At 44.1% G+C, this 23,336-nt stretch overlaps 1 protein-coding gene and 1 pseudogene across 2 annotated transcripts; one reads left to right on the forward strand and one right to left on the reverse strand.

The window, feature by feature from the left end:
* Positions 1 to 7: 7 nt before the first annotated feature.
* On the reverse strand, positions 8 to 6,429 carry LOC110529978 (phakinin). 2 transcript variants are annotated; one of them, XM_036985517.2, is made up of 8 exons: positions 4,974 to 6,429; positions 3,430 to 3,512; positions 3,145 to 3,301; positions 2,530 to 2,691; positions 2,121 to 2,249; positions 1,630 to 1,865; positions 1,251 to 1,333; positions 8 to 230 (listed from the first exon to the last, which is right to left on the reverse strand). In XM_036985517.2, exons 1-8 carry the CDS (start codon positions 5,418 to 5,420, stop codon positions 208 to 210), a joined length of 1,320 nt encoding a protein of 439 aa, XP_036841412.2. In that variant the 5' UTR covers positions 5,421 to 6,429; the 3' UTR covers positions 8 to 207. The 2 variants fall into 2 exon arrangements, with proteins under 2 accessions (XP_036841412.2, XP_036841413.2); XM_036985518.2 differs by having other exon boundaries at positions 2,121 to 2,246; positions 4,974 to 5,589.
* A 10,826-nt stretch (positions 6,430 to 17,255) lies between these two features.
* LOC149981673 (28S ribosomal RNA) lies at positions 17,256 to 18,385 on the forward strand (annotated as a pseudogene).
* Positions 18,386 to 23,336: the final 4,951 nt, after the last annotated feature.

A 23,336-nucleotide genomic window follows, 5' to 3' on the forward strand; every position in this document is an offset into this window, starting at 1 on the left:
CAGATGCTTTCTTGCAGAGGTTTCAATTTTATTACACTCTTTACTAAGAACATGGTCTCTGAAGGAAACTGCACAGATACCTTGGAGATCAACGGTGTGAGAGCTTCATGTTCATTGGTGTTATTCCAAACCCAAGGACAGTCGATGATAACTTGAGCACCAAAATTAAGAAGTGGCCTTGTCCCCAAATGGTCCTCAGTCTTTCCACTAGTAACTAGATGTGTTGGAACCTGATAAGACAAAAAAATGCCGGAATAGTATCGGACCCCAGTAAGAAAAGCTGTCACCATTGGAGTCGGCTATTGGGGACGCTAATAAATCAAATCAAGTATAAAGGACTTGAACAATATTTAATAGATATATAATTTACAAATAGTATGAAGAAAGGTGAGAATGTGTTTCTGCACTTGCAGAAATGATTTCCGTCCTCAATGAACCAACAACCTACTAGTATGGTGGACCAGGAGTGACAAAAAATAAATAAAAAATAAATGTGAACATAAACCAATGATTAAATTAGAAAAGTAATTGACTATTAATGCGTTAATAATGCACTTCTAAATTAATAAACAAATAATAGAACATTTGAAAACTGATGAGGAAATATATACATTGATTTCTGTACATTTTCAATATTCATGTATACATTTTTCTAAAAGATTTTGTCACTCCTGGTCCTCGATAATTACAAGCAACCTAACAACAACTTACTCCTACTGGTTTCTACAAGGGTGACTAGCACTTGGAAGATGCTCCCAAAAACAGGGAACAACGTCACACATCGCTCACATGCCAGTCAGCTTTCACATGCAGGTGTGTGAAATGTTTGAGGAAATCAAGATAATTGTCATCTGTGTGTAGATATGCTTTAGGAAGAGATACACAGGTAACTGCCAAAATAAAGGAAACACCAACATAATGTGTTTTAATAAGGCGTTGGGCCACAGCGAGCCGTCAGAGCCCCAAGAACAGCTTCAATGCACCCTGGCATAGAGTCTACAAGCCCGGAACTCTATAGCAAGGATTCGGCACCATTCTTCCATGAGAAATTCCATAATTTGGTGTTTTGTTGATGTCAATATTCTAAACAATCAGGCTGTTCTCCCTGATGAATGCTTCACATTCAGAAAAAAGTCGGAGTTTTTAAGATATTGTTCAATTGAACTTGCCACCACAATTGAGGTATTTTAATATCATGAAGAGTGCCTTACTCCTCCTCGGTTTTTGAACGGGACTGTAGTAGACTTTACCTTGAGGTGCTGGGCCGCCGTGGGGCTCCAAATGGGGAGGAAGGGGAGTTCGTCTCCCTTCAGGCTCTGATGCACCTGTGCACCTGTTGAGAGGAACATCGTGTCAAAGGAGGTCATGCAATCTCACCCATTGGAATATATTGCGTGGAGTTCACCTTGATAATATAAACAGTACCGGCTCCCAAAATGAGTACTGGAACCTATTTCAGTCCAAGTCAAGCACTGTTACTATAATAGCATAAACAGAAAACAAGTTTACAACCAGAAAATTATATAATTAAGAAGTCATGTGCCAATGGTATTTTGCCTGCTGGGCTATTAATCTTCTTTTTTGATATGGCCTTTGCCTCAGAGGTTATCTCTGAAGTTAGCTACTCACATCGAGGGGTGGTAGCGGCTCTCCTCCCCATCCAAGATGCCGTGGTAGGTGCCGATCTCCAGCTCCAGGCGCATTTTGTTGCCCAGCAACGTCTCATAGTCACGGCGTTGCTGTTCAATGTCGCCATGGACGTCGCCCAGCTCTGACTCCAGCTTGCCAATGACGGATCCCAGGTTCTGCAACTCGATGTCATGCCAATGCTTGGCGTCGTTCAGGGAGTTCTCCAGGCCGCGCTTCTGTTGGAGCAAGTTGACACAGTTGATGCAGTTGACACCTACACACACACACACACACACACACACACACACACACACACACACACACACACTTTGTGTTTCATTCGTTCCATTCTAACCATTCCAATTAGCCCATCCTTCCTATTTCTACCTCCACCATTCTCCACTGACATACACACTATTGGTGGTGTTGGGCTGTCCCCAAAAACGTTGCCCTATATAGGGACACTGTAGAGGTGACGGCTCAATACGTACCAGTGCTCTGATGGACTCGGTTTCGGCCTGCAAACTCTGGATTTTACAACCAGCATCGTTATACTCCGTCTTCAGACACTCCAGCTCCTCCTCCTCATGACTCAGCTTACTGCCGACACTCTCCTCCTGCTGAACACACACACACACACACACACACACACACACACACACACACACACACACACACACACGTCAAGCTATGTCAAAGAACAGTTGTATTCCGTTTGTTTTGCCTGGCCCCTACTAGACACAATAAACCTCAAGCTGACCTCATAATAGATAAACAACTAAAGACAAATGTAAATACATTTCAACTACACATTGATCTATCAAAAGTAAATATTGATTTCTCCCCTTTTTACTCAGAAGTTTTAGGGTGTAAGTGTGGGGAACTACAGTATGAACTTACCTTGTATTCCAGGTAGGCATCGGTCTCGGCACGGTTCTTCTCGATGACTCTTTCCCAGTGGGAGCGGATGTAGGCCAGTATCTGGTCCAGATTGGTCTCAATGGGGGCATCCGGTTCGTCCACCTCACGGCCTGCCATCTGGTTGTATAGCACCCTCACGTCCTGGAGGGAGCAGAAGAACACCTGGGAAAAGGGCCTTTGTTCCACCCCAACACCAATACACCGGATTCATATAATCAATATGATCCTTATCATCTGATTTCCAATAACAACCAGCTGGATGAGGTGTGGGTTTTCACTCTGGGTTGGAGGTAAATGCTTGTCAGTGGACAAACCCCACAAGAAAGGAATCCTATGGAAATGCTAGCAGTTAGGGTTTCTTATGTGATCCATTTATTTCTATGCTGGGTAAATAAACTTAACGAATACACAAGAACTGTCTTGGGGATTCAACTAAGTGGGAAATTGTATTTTGTTAGATTGTATGTTGACGGGAATATCCCCTTCTCTAATATCCCACTCTAAAAACCCGACAAGGAACCCTATGACAAAGTTAGCGGTCTGCTGGTAATCTGTTTTTTCCAGTATGTGCTCCATCCTTCATGCTTGACTCACCTCCTCGTGGTTGCGGGCCAGGTCTCGGAGCTCAGCCCTCATGCTGTCCATCTGGCTCTCCAGGTCTGACTTGGTCAGGTTGGCATCGTCAATCACCTTGTACAGAGAGCTGATCTCCTCCTCAACCGCTTTCCTGAAGGGCTGCTCATTCTCATACCTACATGATGGAGAGAAAGTGAATCTCAAAAGTCAGGGTGTTCTTCTCCATGCTCTTCTCGATTCCCCAGGTTCTGACGTTTTGGGAAGGAGGTGAGAAGAGAGGAGGTGAGGAGAGTGTACACTCACCGGTCCTTGAAGTCCTCAGCATTGGCCTGCACATTCTCTGTCTGCAGCATTAGCCTGGCATTGTCAAGGATGGACTCACTAACCTATGGGGGAGATTTTGCAATATGTCAGTCTGTCCACTAGGGTGCAACAGATGCTCTGAAGTCCAACTTAGGGTAAATTGTTCGATAAATGGGTATTCTGCATGCAGGTATAATGCAAAATGACTTGTTAAAAGCATGGATGCGCCTTTACAATGTCTTATTATAAGGCGTATGTTAAGTCTCTCTATGCAGGTCATTTTCAATGGACTCAAAATAGCTGTTATTAAGCGAGGATCATTATGAGATCCTCATTATAAGACCAGACATTATAAGCAGTGGTGTAGTGGAGGGTAAACGCAGGTAGACATCAATTACACAACTTTTTTATTTTGCACGAGCGTTTACCCACCTATCGCTGAAAACTGCATTCAGGGAGTGTTACTTTATACACTGCGAAAGGTGGTCAGCTTTTACAAACCTATTTTGTTTACTCACTACATCACTGATGATAAGGGAGTCATGCATGCCTGTGCCAAGTCTTGGAGTGCATTATAATGGCATCACAATGCATTGCATCTCATCAATGGAAGACTGCTATACTTCAACATCATTTCTTAATTGGAAATCCAGCTGCCATCAGACTCCCTTTCAAGGCTGGCTGGCTCTAGAGACTCCGTGGGACTCCACAGAGTCCGGAAGATTGGATGTATTTATTGTGCCCCTAGCGCATGGAATGACCTGCAGGCCACTTTGAGGCTTGACTCTCTGGTCTCGAAGGGTCAGTTTGGGACTTTGAGGAGGAATGTGGTGATGTTTTGATTGAGGTGTAATTTTATCTGTCACTTTTGAATTTGATTTGTTGTAATGTGTCATTATAACTGTATAGTATTGTATTGAGGCTGATCATGTTGATGTATTGTTCCCAGGGCAGCCTTATAAATGAGACCTTTGTGTTAATGGGTTTCCCCTGGTTAAATAAAGGTAAACAAATTAAAATATGCTAACAGTCTCACAGTGCAATAAACAATTGAGGATCATGAACACTGCTTCAAAGTTAGACTCCCCATTCCAAAACTGTCACTTTTAAATGAACGCACTATCCAACGCAAATCCCGCCACAATCTCCAGCTCCAATCACCCACTCAATCAGTGCTTCAACCTACTCCCATCTGGTCGGAGGCACAGAACAGCAAAATGCTGCACTGCTGCATCGGCAGGAGCTTTCTTAACTTCATCCTAGGACTTGTGAACAATTCAACAACTCCCTCTCTTATTTACCTGTACCCAGTTGTCTTCCCAGTCCTTCTCTACCCCTCTCCTCCCATTCTTTCTCTTTCCCTTCTTATCAGTCTGTACCCTCTACCCATCATACTCAACTCCCTCCTCCCTCTCCCTCTTCCTGTAGAAGTCATCCTAGTCCTTCTTTACCCCTCTCCTCACTGCTCTTCCTTTCTCCCCCTAACCTATCTGTATCCTCTCTACCCATCATCCTCAACTACCTCCTTCTCTCCCCTTCCTTACCTGCCTGTAGACGTCCTCCCAGTCCTGTCTGAGGGGACCCCAGGCTCCGGCACTGGACGCCTTACGATCCAGGCAGTGTCGGATCTGCTCCTCCAGCTGCTGGTTGAGCAGCTCCAGGGCGTGCACCTTGTCCCTGTACTCCATCAGGCAGCAGTTAAGGCTCTCAGCACCCCCGGGGTGCTGCCTGCCACCAGCCCCAGCCCCATGGGGCATAACAGGCACAGCCGTGCTCCTCAGCCCCTGCAGGAACACACTGCTGATGCCCAGGGCACGCCGCGACACTCGCGTGCCCAGGTTGCAGGTGCCGCCCGTGGGGGCTGTCCCCACAAAGACGCCCCGGGGGGCTGTGGTGATGCCCGCGGTGCCAGCCCTGGTGCTGGCGCTACCGGGGCGCTCTGCAGCGGAGTGCTGGTCCAAGAAGGAGGACCGACGTCTTGGCAGAGGCATGGCCCTTGTACTTGGAGAATGTGGGTATGAGACGAGAGAATGCGGGAGCGTGTGCGTGTCAGAAGAAGGCTAGTCACCATGCATAGACATCATTGAGTGGCTTGAGAATATGTTGGGTGGCCTGTGGTGTCAAACAGCCCGTGTCCCTGGGCGCATGGCTCTTTATTGCAGCCTGGGCTTCTGGAAAGCAGAGGGGCTTATTGTTCGCCTGTGGTGTTTGTGTTGTCATTGTGACAGTGGCCTGGTTCAGGTTGGTGTATTGGGGCTCTTTGTGTGGGTGCTGGTTGTTTGTTTTTGCTGCCTCAGCATTGGAGCCCTCTCAGGAAAACTCCATTGAGCGCTGGCTTGCGCACCCTTTCCCCAAGCACAAACTGCCACCGGTGCGTCGTCTGACTAGACAAAATCTGACTGGAGATGCTTCTACCTCCTCTTTTTGTATGTGTGCATGACTGAGTGAGTTTTTGTGTGTGTGTGTGTGTGTGTGTGTGTGCGCATTTATATGTGAGAACTTAATAAATCAGGTCATGCATCACTGTAAAGAGTATGCCCAATTGCTGTAAACATGAAAGACTGGAGAAGGGGCCAGAGGAATGTTCAGTATGGCCTGTTTCTTCAAATCCAAAGTTAGGATGTGTTTGATCAAAATACAGTCAATGAAAGCCCAAGGATTTATTAAATAATTGTATATTTTAAATATAAATGTTCTAAATTCTATTTTCAATAATATTCTGAGAGCCTGATTATATTCTTGTTTTCAATGATAGTCATAGGCATCGATCTTGGTAAAATGGAGTAGTTTATTAATAACTTAAAACATAACTCCAAAACCATTAATAAATTAACAAAACAAAGTGGGTACGAGGACCCGTCGCACACCAATACAAACAACACGAAATAATAACAAACAATCTCTGACAAAGACAAGAGGGGAAACAGAGGGTTAAATACACAACAGGTAATGAATGGGATTTTTTTTTTTTTACCTTTATTTAACTAGGCAAGTCAGTTAAGAACAAATTCTTATTTTCAATGACGGCCTAGGAACAGTGGGTTAACTGCCTGTTCAGGGGCAGAACGACAGATTTGTACCTTGTCAGCTCGGGGATTTGCAACCTTACGGTTACTAGTCCAACGCTCTAACCACTAGGCTACCCTGCCGCATTGAAACCAGGTGTGTAGGACGACAAGACAAAACCAATGGAAAATGAAAAATGGATCAATGATGGCTAGAAGACCGGTGACGTCGACCGCTGAGCACCGCCCGAACATCGGATTTAATCTCTTCAGTTTGTGTTGGAAAGGAAAGGGTTAAAACTGATGAGAAAAAAAGATTGAATAAGGATTTTGCTTGGTGATGTGGTGGTGATGTTGGCTATCTAAGCTCATGTGTAGCAACACATCGTAGGGTCCAACGGTTGTCTCACACTGTACTGTTCATGTGTAGGCCATCAAATTAAAGGCACTTCTTCGATATAAAGTCGTTTTTGACCTAAATGAAAACGTGTCAGTTTGTCACTTTCACAAGGTTGGAGTAATATCATGACCAACTACTTAAGACATTGGCTCAAATCTAGGTTGAGCCTTTCAATTTCGAGAGAATTAACAACTAAGGAATATTTGTTCATATGTTTCATTGACTTCTCAAACCCAAAACCCCAACCTGGTCTGCTTCTGCTTCCTGGGAAGTCTTGTGATGTTGCGCCTCTGGGTTTAGAAACTCTGTAGATACATCTATAGATAACTCACCACTGACTAGGCAGCGGTAGGCAACCCTGTTCCTGGAGTGCTGCAGGTACTGCAGGATTTTATTCCAACTAGACACCACACCTGACCAACTGAGCTAACTGATCAGGTCAATGATTGCCTAAATTCAAAACACCTGGTCTTCCAGGTTGGTTAAATCAAAAACATGAAGTGCCTGTGGCACTCCAGGACCAGGGTTGCCTACCTCTGGGCTAGGCCCTCAGAAGTTTGATAGAAGGCTGTCTTTCAACTGTATTAGGGCAGACAGTAGAATCAACCAATCACATTTGGATTTATAATGGGTGGGACCATTTTTACAAAAACATATGGAAACTTCTGCCTTCACGAAGGCCTACAGATCATTGCTCAATAGCGAGCAGTAGTTTTCCCACGGTCTAAGCAAGTTAGTTTTTGTTGTAGGATAGTGTGCGGGGGCTGCAATAGCTGCAGGTGTTATCAAATAAGATGTTGATGCTCATTTATTATCTTAGACCCTTTTCAAGATGAACTTTCAACAAGAAGTTATGTTTCAAATGATCATCTGGTGAGTGGAAATGTCATTTTATTATTGCAGCTCACTTGTGGTTGTTAGCTATCACTTTGAAAAAAATGTGTTCCGTGTGTGAAACATTGTTGCATTTAAACTTTGTTCACTGGTTATTTTTTTGTTGTTGAATGTAATGAAGATGTTTGCAATGGGAAGTACAGTATAAGGAGTACCAAAGTACTTCAAATGAAATTAGATATACAATTAAATACCACATACTCAAGATAAAAATACATAAATAATTAATTAAAATAAATAATTAATTAATAAATACATCAAATATATGGGGCGGCAGGGTAGCCTAGTGGTTAGAGCGTTGGACTAGTAACCGGAAGGTTGCGAGTTCAAACCCCCGAGCTGACAAGGTACAAATCTGTCGTTCTGCCCCTGAACAGGCAGTTAACCCACTGTTCCCAGGCCGTCATTGAAAATAAGAATTTGTTCTTAACTGACTTGCCTGGTTAAATAAAGGTAAAATAAAAATAAAATAAAAAAATAAATGATTCAAGAATAGGTGCTGCATTATTATTAAATATTTTTTCATAATGCAATTTTTCAAAATAATGTTAGCATATTTCATAATACATTGTATTTCCCAATGTTTTTTTTTCATCAGAACTTTTATAATTTTATAATGGCGCTTTGTCACATGATGTATTTCCATAGAGGAAGAGAGGCCCAACTCTGCGGAAAATTTGTCTCCCTCCAGCAGGTGGTGTTTTTTCGTTGTTTTGCCCACCAAGCAAGGAGTTTTTGTTTGGAGGTCAATGAGAGGTTCAGTAATGGATTACAATAATAAAATGTATCCACCAATCCAAAGAAAGGATAGGCGTGAGCTAGACAGCAAAGAAAGGACAGGTGGGCGCTTGACAGCCTGACTTGCCGCTGTGTGGACAATTACTCCCATTGTTAGGGCGGAGAGACGTCAGTATATCCATAATCTTTGGTATTTCCAAATTTCATAACCATAATCGCAAGGGGATATGCCAATCAATGCAAGTGGGCGTGGTCAAGTAGGTAATTGGTTCAAAGCCCTTGAACAAGATTGTTAGGCAAAAGTGGTGGCTTAAGTCAAAGAGAAGGATGATTTTGTTGCATTTATTGCACAGGGGATGTATTGTTCAGAACAGAACTAACAACAAAAATAATTGTGAAAGCGGCTAAAAGAATCTGGGCTCTCTAGGATTTCACTGCTGAAACACTGCAGGGAATACTATCTGAAGATGCTTCACCCTCTGTGTAGGGATCGGAGTACATTTGACTAAGTGAAGGAGTATATTGACTTTTTAGTTTTTTTTGAATAATATGAGTTGGTTTTATTTATTTTCGTTAAAGTATCTGTTTTTACCCCACCCAATATGTGGCGGCAATACACCTTTTTGGATGTAGTCCGCCAATAAAAGCTTAAAGAAGTCGAGCTTGTAACAGTATGCATTCTCGCGTTGCCCTGTTTTTGATGTAGCTACTTTTCTTTACAATGGATGAAACCACAAGTCTATAGTTTCTCCGTGAAGCCGCCAATCGTTTGGAGAAGTCTGCACCAAACACTCCATATATTGGAAAAATACCGAAAACGCTGCAGATTTGGAACAGCGCATGGAGAGTGTGTCTCCTCAACTTTTGCTGTTTGCTGTCACTCAGAATGCGCATCAACATTTATTTAAAAAATCATTTTCGCCCACTTGTTAGATGCTATACACATTGCTTGCTAGCAAACATCCTCACCATCCTCCTCATAGTAGCAGGCAAACAGGAGGCAGCAGCAATCTTAGTGATCAGACCGAAACATGCGAGGAGAAGTGATGGCGTGAGCGAGTGGATTGTGAAATACATCTTCTCTCTATCCAATCAGAGCAGCAGGATCAGCATACAACCCTCCCTTCTCTTTACAGACAGGCAAATTAGCTAGTTGAGCTATTTAGACCATGTAGCACCTCGCACTTGATTTAAAGTTGCATGTTGGCAACCGAACATTTATTTTTTCCAATTACGGATAATAACAAAAAATACTCGAATCATATCAGGAAAATGCATACCTAGCTCTGCCTTAACTGTCAGGTCAAGTTCAACAGGATGAAGTAATCGATTGTGAATGATTACACAATCAGTGACTAAAGACTACCCACCTGGGCTGATTGACATAAGAGGGATATATACTGTAAATATCCCTTGCGAGTGGCCATGAAATGAAAAATACAATGGAATCGGAAATACATTATGAAATTAAAAAAATATTGGGAAATACAATGTATTATAATTAAATTAAATATGGTAACATTATTGTGAAAAGTAACATTGTGAAAAAGATTTCAAATAGTGTGGCACTTATTCTTAAAATATTTTAAAATAATACATTTCATTATTTCATTATTTATTTACTTCATTTTGAGTACTTTGGTCGTCCATCATTACGCATAGGTATTTTCCCTAATTTTTTTCTACTGGTGACGTCAGGTCCAAGTGCCACTTCCAAAGCAACCAGGGATGCCTCAGCTGGCTCGTCAGGCTTCCATGCCTCAACTGGCTCGTCAGGTTCTCATGCCACGGTTGGCTCAGCAGGCTCCCCATGCCTCAGCCGGCTTTTTCAGGCTCCCATGCCGACCTTTTCAGGCTCCCATGCCTCAGCCGGCTCTACAAGTTCCTGCGCCTCAGCAGAAGCGACCGGCCCGCTCCTGGTCCTCAAGACCGTCCCTCTGATTGGTGTCATCTGGAGCCGAGCGTCAGGGGATAATGTTACGTTTACTCCCGCTCTCTCTCTCTGGCGCTCAACGTCGCCAGTTGTCTCATTACGCACACCTGCCACCATTGTTACGCACCTGCGCCTCATGACCCATGGATTCCATCACCTCCTGATTATCTCCCCTTATCTGTCACTCCACCTTGGTTTCCTAAGGCATTATTGACTTTGTTTCTGTTTCATGTTCTATTTATTATTAAATTTGCACTCCCTGTACTTTCTTCCCAACTTCCAGTGTACAATTTACAAAACTGTAACAATGTGCTCATATGAGGTATTTTGTGCTGTGTTGTGATATTGCATCTTCCAAATGTCAAAATGTAAATTCATTTGAATTCTTTCCACTTCATATAGATTTTTTACTTTCTTGAGATTGTTCAAATTTCGGCATATCAGTGTGAACACTCTTTAAGTGTTTCTAGGAGAGGGTCGTGGCTTCGTGTCAATAGTTCTGGCAAAACACTTGCAAGAAAGAACCTTTCAGCCTTAGGTAGGGCTTTTTGTACCATTTCTTCATCTCTGATTATGCGACGCACAATGACCTCAGCACTTGTCCAAACCACAAAGTCACAGTATTGGACATTGCAAACAAACATGTGAAGTTGAACTTGGTGGTAATATTTATGATTCTTCTTTAGGTGCAGTGATTTGTCCAAGCAGAACTGTGTGTCATCACGGCACCCTGTAAGGCCATCACGGTATTTGTATGGGCACTTAACTTCAAGGGTTCCTCTCCCACAACAGGAACAGTTCACTAATCCATCTGGAGACGCCCCGAGATGTGGTTGATCCTTCCGCACGACAAGACCAGAGAGCTTCACACTGAAGTTGGCATGGATTTTGCTCATTTCTTCCGTGTAGGACTTTCTGGCTGTGTCCTCCATGTCTCTTCCCCAAAGTACAGCTGGGACATGATGCAACTCACTGTCATTGTAATGCATTGTCTTTTTCACCAAGTTGATTTTGTCTGTGTTTCTGCCTGCCGTGCACACACGATGGAAGGCGGTGCTTGTTATCCGTCCGATTCGGTTGATGTGCCAGGCCTGGCATTTGGACTGCTCCTTGGAGGTAAGCTCAAGGGTTTCACACTGATCACGGGTCAGTTTCTGTTTCAATCTCTGGAAAGCTTCTTCACCTTTCTCCTTTATTTCAGGTGGTGAGAGGTCCCTTAGATTGGCATCATACAGAGCTGTGAGTGGCTCTGGCAGGTCTTCTGTGTTGGTGTTTGAATCTCCTGATGCAGTATCTACATCACTGTGGTCCTTCACGATCCTGGTGAGTACAGTTGATTTTAGTGTAAGGAATTTCAGCTCTGCCATGTTTTATCTATTCTTTAGAATTTTTAATTAAAAAAAATCCTAGGCCATAAAGCCTGCTACAGACCAAGTGGTTGCTACGAGACAACTTCTTCACTGAACGTAGCTACTGCCATCAACACGTGCACATCCACATATCGTGCCAGTATTTGTACACAAAGGAAGAGGTCTATAGCGACCTGGATTCTTCTACAAAGACCTACACTATTCAACCCGTACATCACCTCTACAAAAGCTTTTCAGGACCAAAAGCTGTTGGGTAGTTCCACGAAATGAGTCCCTTTTGGGTAGTGTAACTTGGTGGGAAAAAATAGTTTTATTTCACCTATCATGACGAGCACATGTTCAACTTAATTAAATAAACATGATGTTTTCCCATCTCAAGAGGGATAATAAAAGATGACTATAGTATGTGCCTATTAAAGGCCCAGTGCAGTCAAAAACATGACATTCCTGTGTTATATACAGTGTACAAAACATTAACGTCTGTTCTTTCCATGACATACACCTAACCAGGTGAATTCACATCAAAGCTATGATCCCTTATTGATGTTACCTATTACATCCACTTCAATCAGTGTAGATGAAGGGGAGAAGACGTGTCAAAGAAGGATTTTTAAGCTTTGAGACAATTGAGACATGGATTGTACATGTGTCCCATTCAGAAGATATTTGGACAAGACAAAAGATTTAAGTGCCTTTGAACGGGGTGTAGTAGTAGGTGCCAGGTGCATCGGTTTTAAAGTTAAGAACTTTTTTCAGACTGCGCTTTATATGCCACTCCACAGGGGACTATCTAGAAACAACAACAGAGATGCACAATAGGTTTCAAAGGAGGCTACTTTCCACAATGTGTGGAGGAAGCTCTTAATTTGACATTAGGGAAAACACGAGATGAGCTGCTACAAAAAAGACTCACTAGAGCTAAAGAACACTCTGTAATGTTCACCACCACATATACTTTGAACTCATGCAAAGTGGGAGATGCTGTCAAGAAACGCTGGCATGTTTTATCATCGGACCAAGGTCTGCCAGCTGAATTTAAGAACCCACCACTTATTGTATATAGGAGAGGTTGCAATTTACACAAACAATTGTCCCATGCCAACTGTCAGCAACAAAATTGCCCTCTTTATCGCCCTTTTCCGAATGGTAGCTATAAATGCAGAGGCTGCTTATAGTGCAACAATATGTGACTTTTTCTACCACTGATATACAGGAAAATGGTTCCAAATAAATTACATTATTAGGTGCTCCACCACCCATGTTATCTACATTATTAAATGTCCATGTGAGCTGTGCTATGTATATAAAACCTCTTGTTCTCTCAAACAGAGAATTAGTGAACGTAAAAGTTAAATCAGGAGAAACTACAGGGATTTTCCAGTCGCAGAGCATTTAAATGACCAAAACGTTACATTTCTTCCTTTAGATATTGTGGAATAGAAAAAGTCAAGATATCAGACAGGGGAGGTGAGTTTGGACACACCTACTCATAAAAGGGTTTTTCTTTATTGTTTACTATTTTCTACATTGTATAATAATAGTGAAGATATCAAAGCTATGAAATAAGATTCTGGAATCATGTTGTAACCCAAAAAGTTGCAGCCCAAATAAATGCTTGACAGAGTTAAAGTAACAGACACATCTCAACATCAACTGTTCAGAGGAGACTCCGTTAATCAGGCCTTCATGGTCGATTTACTGCAAAGAAACCACTTCTAGAGGACACCAATAATAAGAAGAGACTTGCTTGGGCCAAGAAACACAAGCAATGGACATTAGACCTGTGGAAATCTGTCCTTTGGTCTGATGAGTCCTGCATTCTGCAGCGATACGCCATCCCATCTGATTTGCGCTTAGTGGGACTATCATTTGTTTTTCAACAGGACAATGACCTAATATACCTTCAGGCTGTGTAAGGGCTATTTGTCCAAGAAGGAGAGTGATGGAGTGCTGCATCAGATTACCTGGCTCCCACAATAACCCGACCTCAACCCAATTGAGATGGTTTTGTGATGAGTTGGACCATAGAGTGAAGGAAAAGCCGCCAGTGTGGGAAGACGGTTGGAAAAGCATTCCAAGTGAAGCTGGTTGAGAGAATGCCAAACGTGTACAAACTGTCCTCAAGGCAAAGGGTGGCTACTTTGAATAATCTAAAATAAAAATATATTTAACACTTTTGTGGTGAAAACATGATTCCATATGGGTTATTTCATCGTGTTGATGTCGGTTTGCGCCTCCATGCTCTGGACACTACGCTGACAGACACAGCAAACCTCTTGCCACAGCTCGCATTGATGTACCATCCTGGATGAGCTGCACTACCTGAGCCACTTGTGTGGGTTGTAGACTCCATCTCATCATGCTACCACTAGAGTGAAAGCACCGCCAGCATTCAAAAGTGACCAAAACATCAGCCAGGAAGCATAGGAACTGAGAAGTGGTCTGTGGTTACCACCTGCAGAATCACTCCTTTATTGGGGGTGTCTTGCTAATTGCCTATAATTTCCACCTGTTGTCAATTCCATTTGCACAACAGCATGTGAACTTTATTGTCAATCAGTGTTGCTTCCTAAGTGGACAGTTTGATTTCACAAGATTTATTAAGTGTTCCCTTTATTTTTTGAGCAGTGTATATAACATCTATAGAAGAGACAGAAATACTTATGGGGGTGTTGCTGTGTATATTTAGAGCCATATCCCTGTAATGTTTAGAGAATATCTTATGTCTTGTGTTATTGAAGTGTTGTGGTTTCAGGTTAACTTGGCACATCTAAAGCCTTTTCTTTTGGGGTGTTGCTATAGGCCACCAAGTGCTAACAGTCCGTATCTAAATCATGTGTGTGAAATGCTTGATAGTGCATGTCATGTAAACAGAGAGTTCTACTTTCTTGGGGACCTGGAAATTGACTGGTTTTCATCAAGCTGTCCACTTAAGAGGAAACTTCTCACTGTAACCAGTGCCTGTAATCTGGTTAAGGTTATTAATAAACTTACCAGGGTGTTTACAACCTCTACAGGAACAAGATCATCCACATTCTACAGTATTAGTAAAAACAATCATTTTTACTAATACTGTAGAACTTTGTTCTAAAGCTTTATCCGTATCCATTGGATGCAATGATCACAATATAGAATGGTGCCAATGTTTCTTATGACTAAAAAAAACTTCTGGATATCAGAACCGTGATTACTCACCTCGAACTGGACGAAGATTTTTTATTTAATGAGTCGGACAAGAAGGATTTAGTCCAGATACCTGACCAGGCCCAAATCCCCATCATTCGCATGAAGAGAAGACACCGATACAGGGGACGCCTTGTTTGAATTCGTTGGCGAGTGGGTAACCCACCTCTACCGTCCTTCCTCTTGGCCAACGTGCAATCATTGGAGAACAAACTGGATGAGCACCGTTCAAGACTCTCCTACCATGGGACATTAAAAACTGTAATATCTTATGTTTCATCAAGTCATGGCTGAACGACGACATGGATAATATACATTTGTCTGGTTTTTCTGTGCATTGGCAAGACAGAACAGCTACCTCTGGTGAGATAACGGGTGGCAGTGTTTGTCTATTTGTCAATAACAGCTGGTGTGTGAAGTCAAATATTAAGGAAGTCTCGATGTTTTGCTCACCCGAGGTTGAGTATCACATGATAAGCTGTAGATCACACTATTTACCAAGAGATTTCATCTATATTTTTCGTAGGTGTCTATTTACCACCCCAAACTGATGCTGGCACTAAGATCGCACTCAACGAGCTGTATAAAGCCATAAGTAAGCAAGAAAATGCTCCTCCAGAAGCGACGCTCCTAGTGGCCTGCGACTTTAATGCATGGAAACTTAAATCCGTTTTACCTCATTTCTACCAGCATGTTACATGTGCATTGAGAGAAAAAAAAATTCTAGACCACCTTTACTCCACACACAGAAAGCTCTCCCTCGCCCTCCATTTGGCAAATCTTAAAAGATAGGACTAAGATTGAATCATTCTACACCGGCTCCGACGCTCGTCGGATGTGACAGGGCTTGCAAACTATTACAGACTACAAAGGGAAGCCCAGCCGTGAGCTGCCCAGTGACACAAGTCTACCAGATGAGATAAATTACTTCTACACGCTTTGAGGCAAGCAACACTGAAGCATGCATTAGAGCACTAGCTGTTCCGGACGACTGTTTGATCACGCTCTCGTAAGCTGATGTGAGTAAGACCTTTAACCAGGTCAACATTCACAAGGCCGCAGGGCCAGATGGATTACCAGGATGTGTATTCAGAGAAAACAATCTATGACTAGGGTTGATGTAATTCTTAGGGCCTTCCTCTGACACCACCTGGTATAGAGGTCCTGGATCTATGATCGTATGCTATCCAATTGGTTTTGAATGCTTTTCTTTGTATGCCATTTTAATGTTTGAGAATTAACCAATGATATTAGGCCACACTTGGCCGTGATTACGACACCTGTGTGTCTTTTGACACTATATAAACTAGTCACCATGCAGTGTTTGTGATTATATGTAGACAGCTTGCCTGTCCAAACGTTGGATATTACATTTTTGCATCTGAGCTCCTAGAGTGTGCGGCTCTCCTTTATTTTTAAGGTTTCTACTCCGCTAGCCAGCACCTCGCCTAAATAGGTGTGCGTTTCTTTTTCTTCTAGATTGTTCTGTTACCTAGTAAACAGCACCCTACCGACAAAAAAAGCTCTAAAACGATGCCGAATGATAATTAATTTCCTGACGCATCTACATATAGTCACTCTTAGTGATTATGTGCGTCAATGCATTATTCCACGGGGCCTCAGGTGGCCATCATTGGGACAGAGCACAGATGATTTCTGTGAGCGCTGGTGTGCCATCCTGAACAAATGCTCTATTGATTTAATTACATTAATTGTTGACCAGTTGAAAAAGGATTTTATTGAAATGGATAACACGATTAAAGACAAACGCACAGCTCTACAAATAGCTGTTAATGATGATGGCATATTCAATGAACTGATGAAAACTAACCAAGCGCTCCAGGACAAGTTGTCTACAGAAATAAAGGAACTTAAAATCAAGAATTCAACCAACATAAAAAAGACAAGGCCGAGGATAAAGTCTACTTCTGGAGAAACCCTGACAAGGGAGGTCCTGCTCCTCCTCTCCATGGCAGACGCAAGAGGGATGCCTCTTACTTCGAACCCAGAACTCCCAGAACTCACGGGACTGAGTGTCTTTAATTTATCAAGCAAGATATTGAGCCCTGCCCATGTCCCCTTGCTTAATAAAGGGCTATCTTTTGTGCCTACAACTCAGTGCAACGATTTTGATGTTAAGGTAGACGTGTTTAAGTTTTTTAGAAACATCTGTTTAAGGGAATACTTTAGCTCCTGTAATCCTGACATTTCTATTGAACCAGTAGGTTACTCACCTGCACATACTCCGACTCCTTTTAGAAGCAAGAGTTATTTTATACCTCCCAGCCAATCGCAATCACTCTATTGAGACATATTGCAGACTTGTTGAAAAATATGTTGCTCATCTCATCTGCGATAGGACCCGAAAGATGGTGAACTATGCCTGGGCAGGGCGAAGCCAGAGGAAACTCAGGTGGAGGTCCGTAGCGGTCCTGACGTGCAAATCGGTCGTCCAACCTGGGTACAGGGGCGAAAAACTAATCGAACCATCTAGTAGCTGGTTCCCTCCGAAGTTTCCCTCAGGATAGCTGGCGCTCAAAGTCTCACAGTTTTATATGGTAAAGCGAATAATTAGAGGTCTTGGGGCCGAAACGATCTCAACCTATTCTCAAACTTTAAATGGGTAAGAAGCCGGGCGTAGAATGCGAGCTGCCTAGTGGGTCACTTTTGGTAAGCAGAACTGGCCCTGCGGGATGAATCAAACGCCGGGTTAAGGCACCCGATGCCGACGCTCATCAGACCCCAGAAAAGGTGTTGGTCGATATAGACAGCAGGAAGGTGGCCATGGAAGTCGGAATCCGCTAAGGAGTGTGTAACAACTCACCTGTCGAATCAACTAGCCCTGAAAATGGATGGCGCTGGAGCATCGGGCCCATACCCGGCCGTCGTCGGCAATGAGAGCCTCGAGGTCTATGCCGCGACGAAGCCTAGGGCGCGGGCCCGGGTGGAGCCGGCGCGGGTGCAGACCTTGGTGGTAGTAGCAAATATTCAAATGAGAGCTTTGAAGGCCGAAGTGGAGAAGGGTTCCATGTGAACAGCATTTTAACATGGGTCAGTCGGTCCTAAGAGATGGGCGAACGCCGTTCAGAAGGGAGGGGTGATGGCCTCCGTCGCCCCCGGCCGATCGAAAGGGAGTTGGGTTCAGATCCCCGAATCTGGAGTGGTGGAGATGGGCGCTGCGAGGCGTCCAGTGCGGTAATGCGACCGATCCCGGAGAAGCTGGCGGGAGCCCCGGGGAGAGTTCTCTTTTCTTTGTGAAGGGCAGGGCGCCCTGGAATGGGTTCGCCCTGAGAGAGGGGCCCAAGCCCTGGAAAGCATTGCGGTTCCGGCGGTGTCCGGTGAGCTCTCGCTGGCCCTTGAAAATCCGGGGGAGAGGGTGTAAATCTCGCGCCGGGCCGTACCCATATCCGCAGCAGGTCTCGATCTATAAGCCCAGGAAGATAGTGAAGCGGGGCAATCAAGTACAATACAACACAAGAAAAGGGAAATAAATAACCGAAATAAAAACGGTTGTCGACCGGAGGGCCACTAAATAATATAGATCGGAAGGCCGTCGAGCGAAATCGACAGATGAAGTGCGGGTAAACGGCGCGAGACTACGACTCTCCGAAGACGGTTTAGTCTCTTCCTTCCCCTCGGCTTGGGGCTCAGGGCCGGGAGAGTGGCTTTGGCCCTCGCCCGAGCTCAGTTCCCCGCATCGCCACATTGCCTGGGTTGTGCCCGACCGGCTCAATTCCCCCTTCCCTGGTAGGCACTAGTGAACAGGTGCGCCGGCCGTGTCCGAAGGGGGTTGGGGGTTGCTGGTTAACCGGGTCTTCCCACCTCGGTCTCCCAGATCAAGCGCTACAGGTGTGGCTGCGGGTACCCAATAAACCGCTCGGGGAGCACCCGGACGCTCTCTTTTCAACCTCTAAACCCGCTCCGGGTACCCAATAAACCGCTCGGCCCCACAGCTCAGGCGGGCACCCGGTAGCCCTCATTTAAACCTCAAACCCTGTCTTGAAATATGACCTCTCGCCCTCGCTCGGAGGGGATATACCCCTAGCGGGCCAGGATTGATAGCCTCTGGTTGGCTAACGTTGGGTCTTAGGTTCCGAGGACCCGGGTGCAATAACTACCCCCATGGTGAACAGAGCGGACAAGAATGAAGGCCGAAAGGGAGTCACACTACATACATACACGCACATGGTAAATTGCGAAGGGGCGGAATGGTAACAGGTATCACTCACACCATTTGAAACTCACACATAGTGGCACTGTTCCATAGAAATACATAGGGCGCTACCATCCGGCACACAATCTAATAACCCCACTCTTTTCTGTCGCCCTCAGGTCTCTCGCGGTGACGGACGGAGTTAAGTTCCAGGAATCGGAGGCCCTTCCCAGCTGGAGAACCCTAGATGAATTGCGCTAGTCCTTGGAGATCTCGCTTCCAGATAATTAGGGTGCAGCATCCTACTCCCTTCCCTCGGTGTGGGTGTCTTCTGTCCTAGCCCGGTTCCCCGCATTTCTTCTTTGCTTGGTTTGCGCCCGACTGGCTCCATCCCCGTTAGCCACGGCCACATGACGCACCTATGAATGAAAGGGGAAGAACCTTTATCTGCTGCTTCAGCCAATGCCCAGCTGAGGGTGGCACTAGACGTACAGACAGGTAAGTCTCCTTAAGTACTGCGCAGGCACTTGATATCGTTCAGGTGTAAAAGCCCATTGTAAAGTCCCTGGGGAGGTTAGTCCCGGGGCTACTGATGCGCAGTATGTAATCTGCAGAATAGAGTCGTGAGACACCGCTCGCGTGACTTGACTGGGTGTCCACGTGAGGATAGCCGACTGCAGCGTGCACTCACCCCTTTGTTGCGCCGACTTGTCGGCTGTGGTCCTGATGCGGAGGCGAAGGAATCCAATTCCTGATGCCAAAGCGAAGGAGCTCAATGAAGGGCAGGTAAAGGGTGGGATTCACTATGACTCGATTAAGGTAGCCAAATGCCTCGTCAGGCCCCCCTAACCTTAAGAACAAACAGGAGTCCAAATCTTTTCAGAATTTACCGAAGGATGAAAAACAGGCGTTGCTTGATTTACAATCCGATACGTCAGTCCTTACTCACCCTGCTGATAAGGGTGGGTCGGTTGTACTCATGGATAGGACAGCTTATGTAAATGAGTGTCATAGACAACTACTTGACAACACCTTTTACAAGAAACTCAGAAGTGACCCCACTTCCCAATTTCAGAATACCATCTTAAATACCCTAGATGGGTATTTAAGTTCTGGTCAGATAACCAAAAAGTCAACACCCTGAAATTGCCACTTTCTATACTTTGCCGAAATGACACAAGAATGTTACAAAACCTCCAGGGCCCCCTATTGTAGCGGGCATTGATGCAGTAACAGCCCCTCTATCTACTTTTGTTGACTTTTTTATTAGACCACTCGCAGAACAGCTCCCCTCCTTTGTAAAGGACACCAGCAGTATGATCTCTATCATTGAATCACTTGATCCTCTCCCTGAGAATACCTTGTTAGTTACTTTTGATGTTGAGTCGTTATACACAAATATTCCACACGAGGGCGGTATTGAAGCTATGGAACATTTTCTTCTGCAACGTGACCCTAATGAACTACCTTCCATTGCCTGCATTATGACATTGGCTGAAATAGTACTCACACACAACTACAGTGCCTTGCGAAAGTATTCGGCCCCCTTGAACTTTGCGACCTTTTGCCACATTTCAGGCTTCAAACATAAAGACATAAAACTGTAATTTTTGGGAAGAATCATCAACAACTGGGACACAATCATGAAGTGGAACGACATTTATTGGATATTTCAAACTTTTTTAACAAATCAAAAACTGAAAAATTGGGCGTGCAAAATTATTCAGCCCCTTTACTTTCAGTGCAGCAAACTCTCTCCAGAAGTTCAGTGAGGATCTCTGAGTGATCCAGTGTTGACCTAAATGACTAATGATGATAAATACAATCCACCTGTGTGTAATCAAGTCTCCGTATAAATGCACCTGCACTGTGATAGTCTCAGAGGTCCGTTAAAAGTGCAGAGAGCATCATCAAGAACAAGGAACACACCAGGCAGGTCCGAGATACTGTTGTGAAGAAGTTTAAAGCCGGATTTGGATACAAAAAGATTTCCCAAACTTTAAACATCCCAAGGAGCACAGTGCAAGCGATAATATTGAAATGGAAGGAGTATCAGACCACTGCAAATCTACCAAGACCTGGCCATCCCTCTAAACTTTCAGCTCATACAAGGAGAAGACTGATCAGAGATGCAGCCAAGAGGCCCATGATCACTCTGGATGAACTGCAGAGATCTACAGCTGAGGTGGGAGACTCTGTCCATAGGACAACAATCAGTCGTATATTGCACAAATCTGGCCTTTATGGAAGAGTGGCAAGAAGAAAGCCATTTCTTAAAGATATCCATAAAAAGTGTTGTTTAAAGTTTGCCACAAGCCACCTGGGAGACACACCAAACATGTGGAAGAAGGTGCTCTGGTCAGATGAAACCAAAATTGAACTTTTTGGCAACAATGCAAAACATTATGTTTGGCGTAAAAGCAACACAGCTGAACACACCATCCCCACTGTCAAACATGGTCGTGGCAGCATCATGGTTTGGGCCTGCTTTTCTTCAGCAGGGACAGGGAAGATGGTTAAAATTGATGGGAAGATGGATGGAGCCAAATACAGGATCATTCTGGAAGAAAACCTGATGGAGTCTGCAAAAGACCTGAGAATGGGACGGAGATTTGTCTTCCAACAAGACAATGATCCAAAACATAAAGCAAAATCTACAATGGAATGGTTCAAAAATAAACATATCCAGGTGTTACAATGGCCAAGTCAAAGTCCAGACCTGAATCCAATCGAGAATCTGTGGAAAGAACTGAAAACTGCTGTTCACAAATGCTCTCCATCCAACCTCACTGAGCTTGAGCTGTTTTGCAAGGAGGAATGGGAAAACATTTCAGTCTCTCGATGTGCAAAACTGATAGAGACATACCCCAAGCGACTTACAGCTGTAATCGCAGCAAAAGGTGGCACTACAAAGTATTAATTTAAGGGGGCTGAATACTTTTGCACGCCCAATTTTTCAGTTTTTGATTTGTTAAAAAAGTATGTTTGAAGCCTGAAATGTGGCAAAAGGTCGCAAAGTTCAAGAGGGCCGAATACTTTCGCAAGGCACTGTACTTCATGTTTCTAAATGATTTCTTTATTCAGATGAAGGGTACTGCTATGGGATCCCCCATGGCTCCTAACTATGCTAATTTGTATGCGGGTTACATGGAGAAAGTCTAACGTCATTATTTGGAAACGGCATATTGATGATATTTTTGTTCTATGGAGGGGTGACGTGTGACGACCCTCCCACTCTGTCTGCCGTATTCTCTCTTTGTTGTTTCCTTATTAGGATGCTGGTGGGCGGAGTTGGGAGGGTCGTCAGCTACATGGGAAACACCTGGGCCCGGTGTCTCCCAGGATAAATACACCACTTCCCCATTCATGGAGGAGACTCTCTCCATGCAGACACTTTGATAGTTTTTGTTGTGTTTCTTGGTGGTTTTTGGTTGTTTGCCTTAGCACCTTTCAAAACCCTGCATTATCACATTCATGCATGCAAAACACTCACTTACACTACTGATTACACACACCATTGTATATTTTCCTTAGTTGCTTTAGTTAATAAACATATATTTTGTTACTCCTTATCTCCACGTTGTCTCCCTTTTGTTACGGGTTTTGAGCCGGTTCGTGACAAGTTTTGATAAAATCAGAAACATCCCTCTTTAATCTAGGCCAAAAGAAATGTCTTAATATGCAATTGTAGGTTTTCCTACAATGTCCAGCAACGTCGCTGTGAGAAGTTTCCAACACCAACTCACAAAGCTTAACTGGTACAACAACCCGACTAATTGCCTCCCCCAGAAAACAACTATCATGAGACACCCACTTTCTCATCAGGACATCCTCTTGGAGAAAATAGCCATGGGCGACATCTCCCAACTGTTCTACAGGCACAATTTGGTCACGCAACTCTTCCAACGTGGGGTCATCCCGTTGCGCATTGATTAGATCTGAGCGGGTTACAGATAAAGGGATAACAGGGAAAACATTGACATACTTCTTTGTATTATGATCATTAGTCGGCGCAGTGACCAGTTCACCATGGCTCATAGAACATGTCACTGCACACGCAGAGAACACATCTGGGAAACTCTGTACACTCTCATCAGGAATCCCAACAGATGACGGCTTAGTGGAAACCACCAGAGATGGAAACACGACAGGCCATACACGCTCACCAGCCAAGTTATTCCCAAGGATAACGTTGATACCCTCAATAGGCAACGAAGGACGCACCCCCACA

The sequence above is a fragment of the Oncorhynchus mykiss genome, chromosome 8 (assembly GCF_057628025.1).
Source record: "Oncorhynchus mykiss isolate SJ-2025 chromosome 8, ASM5762802v1, whole genome shotgun sequence".
Classification (NCBI taxonomy): domain Eukaryota; kingdom Metazoa; phylum Chordata; class Actinopteri; order Salmoniformes; family Salmonidae; genus Oncorhynchus; species Oncorhynchus mykiss.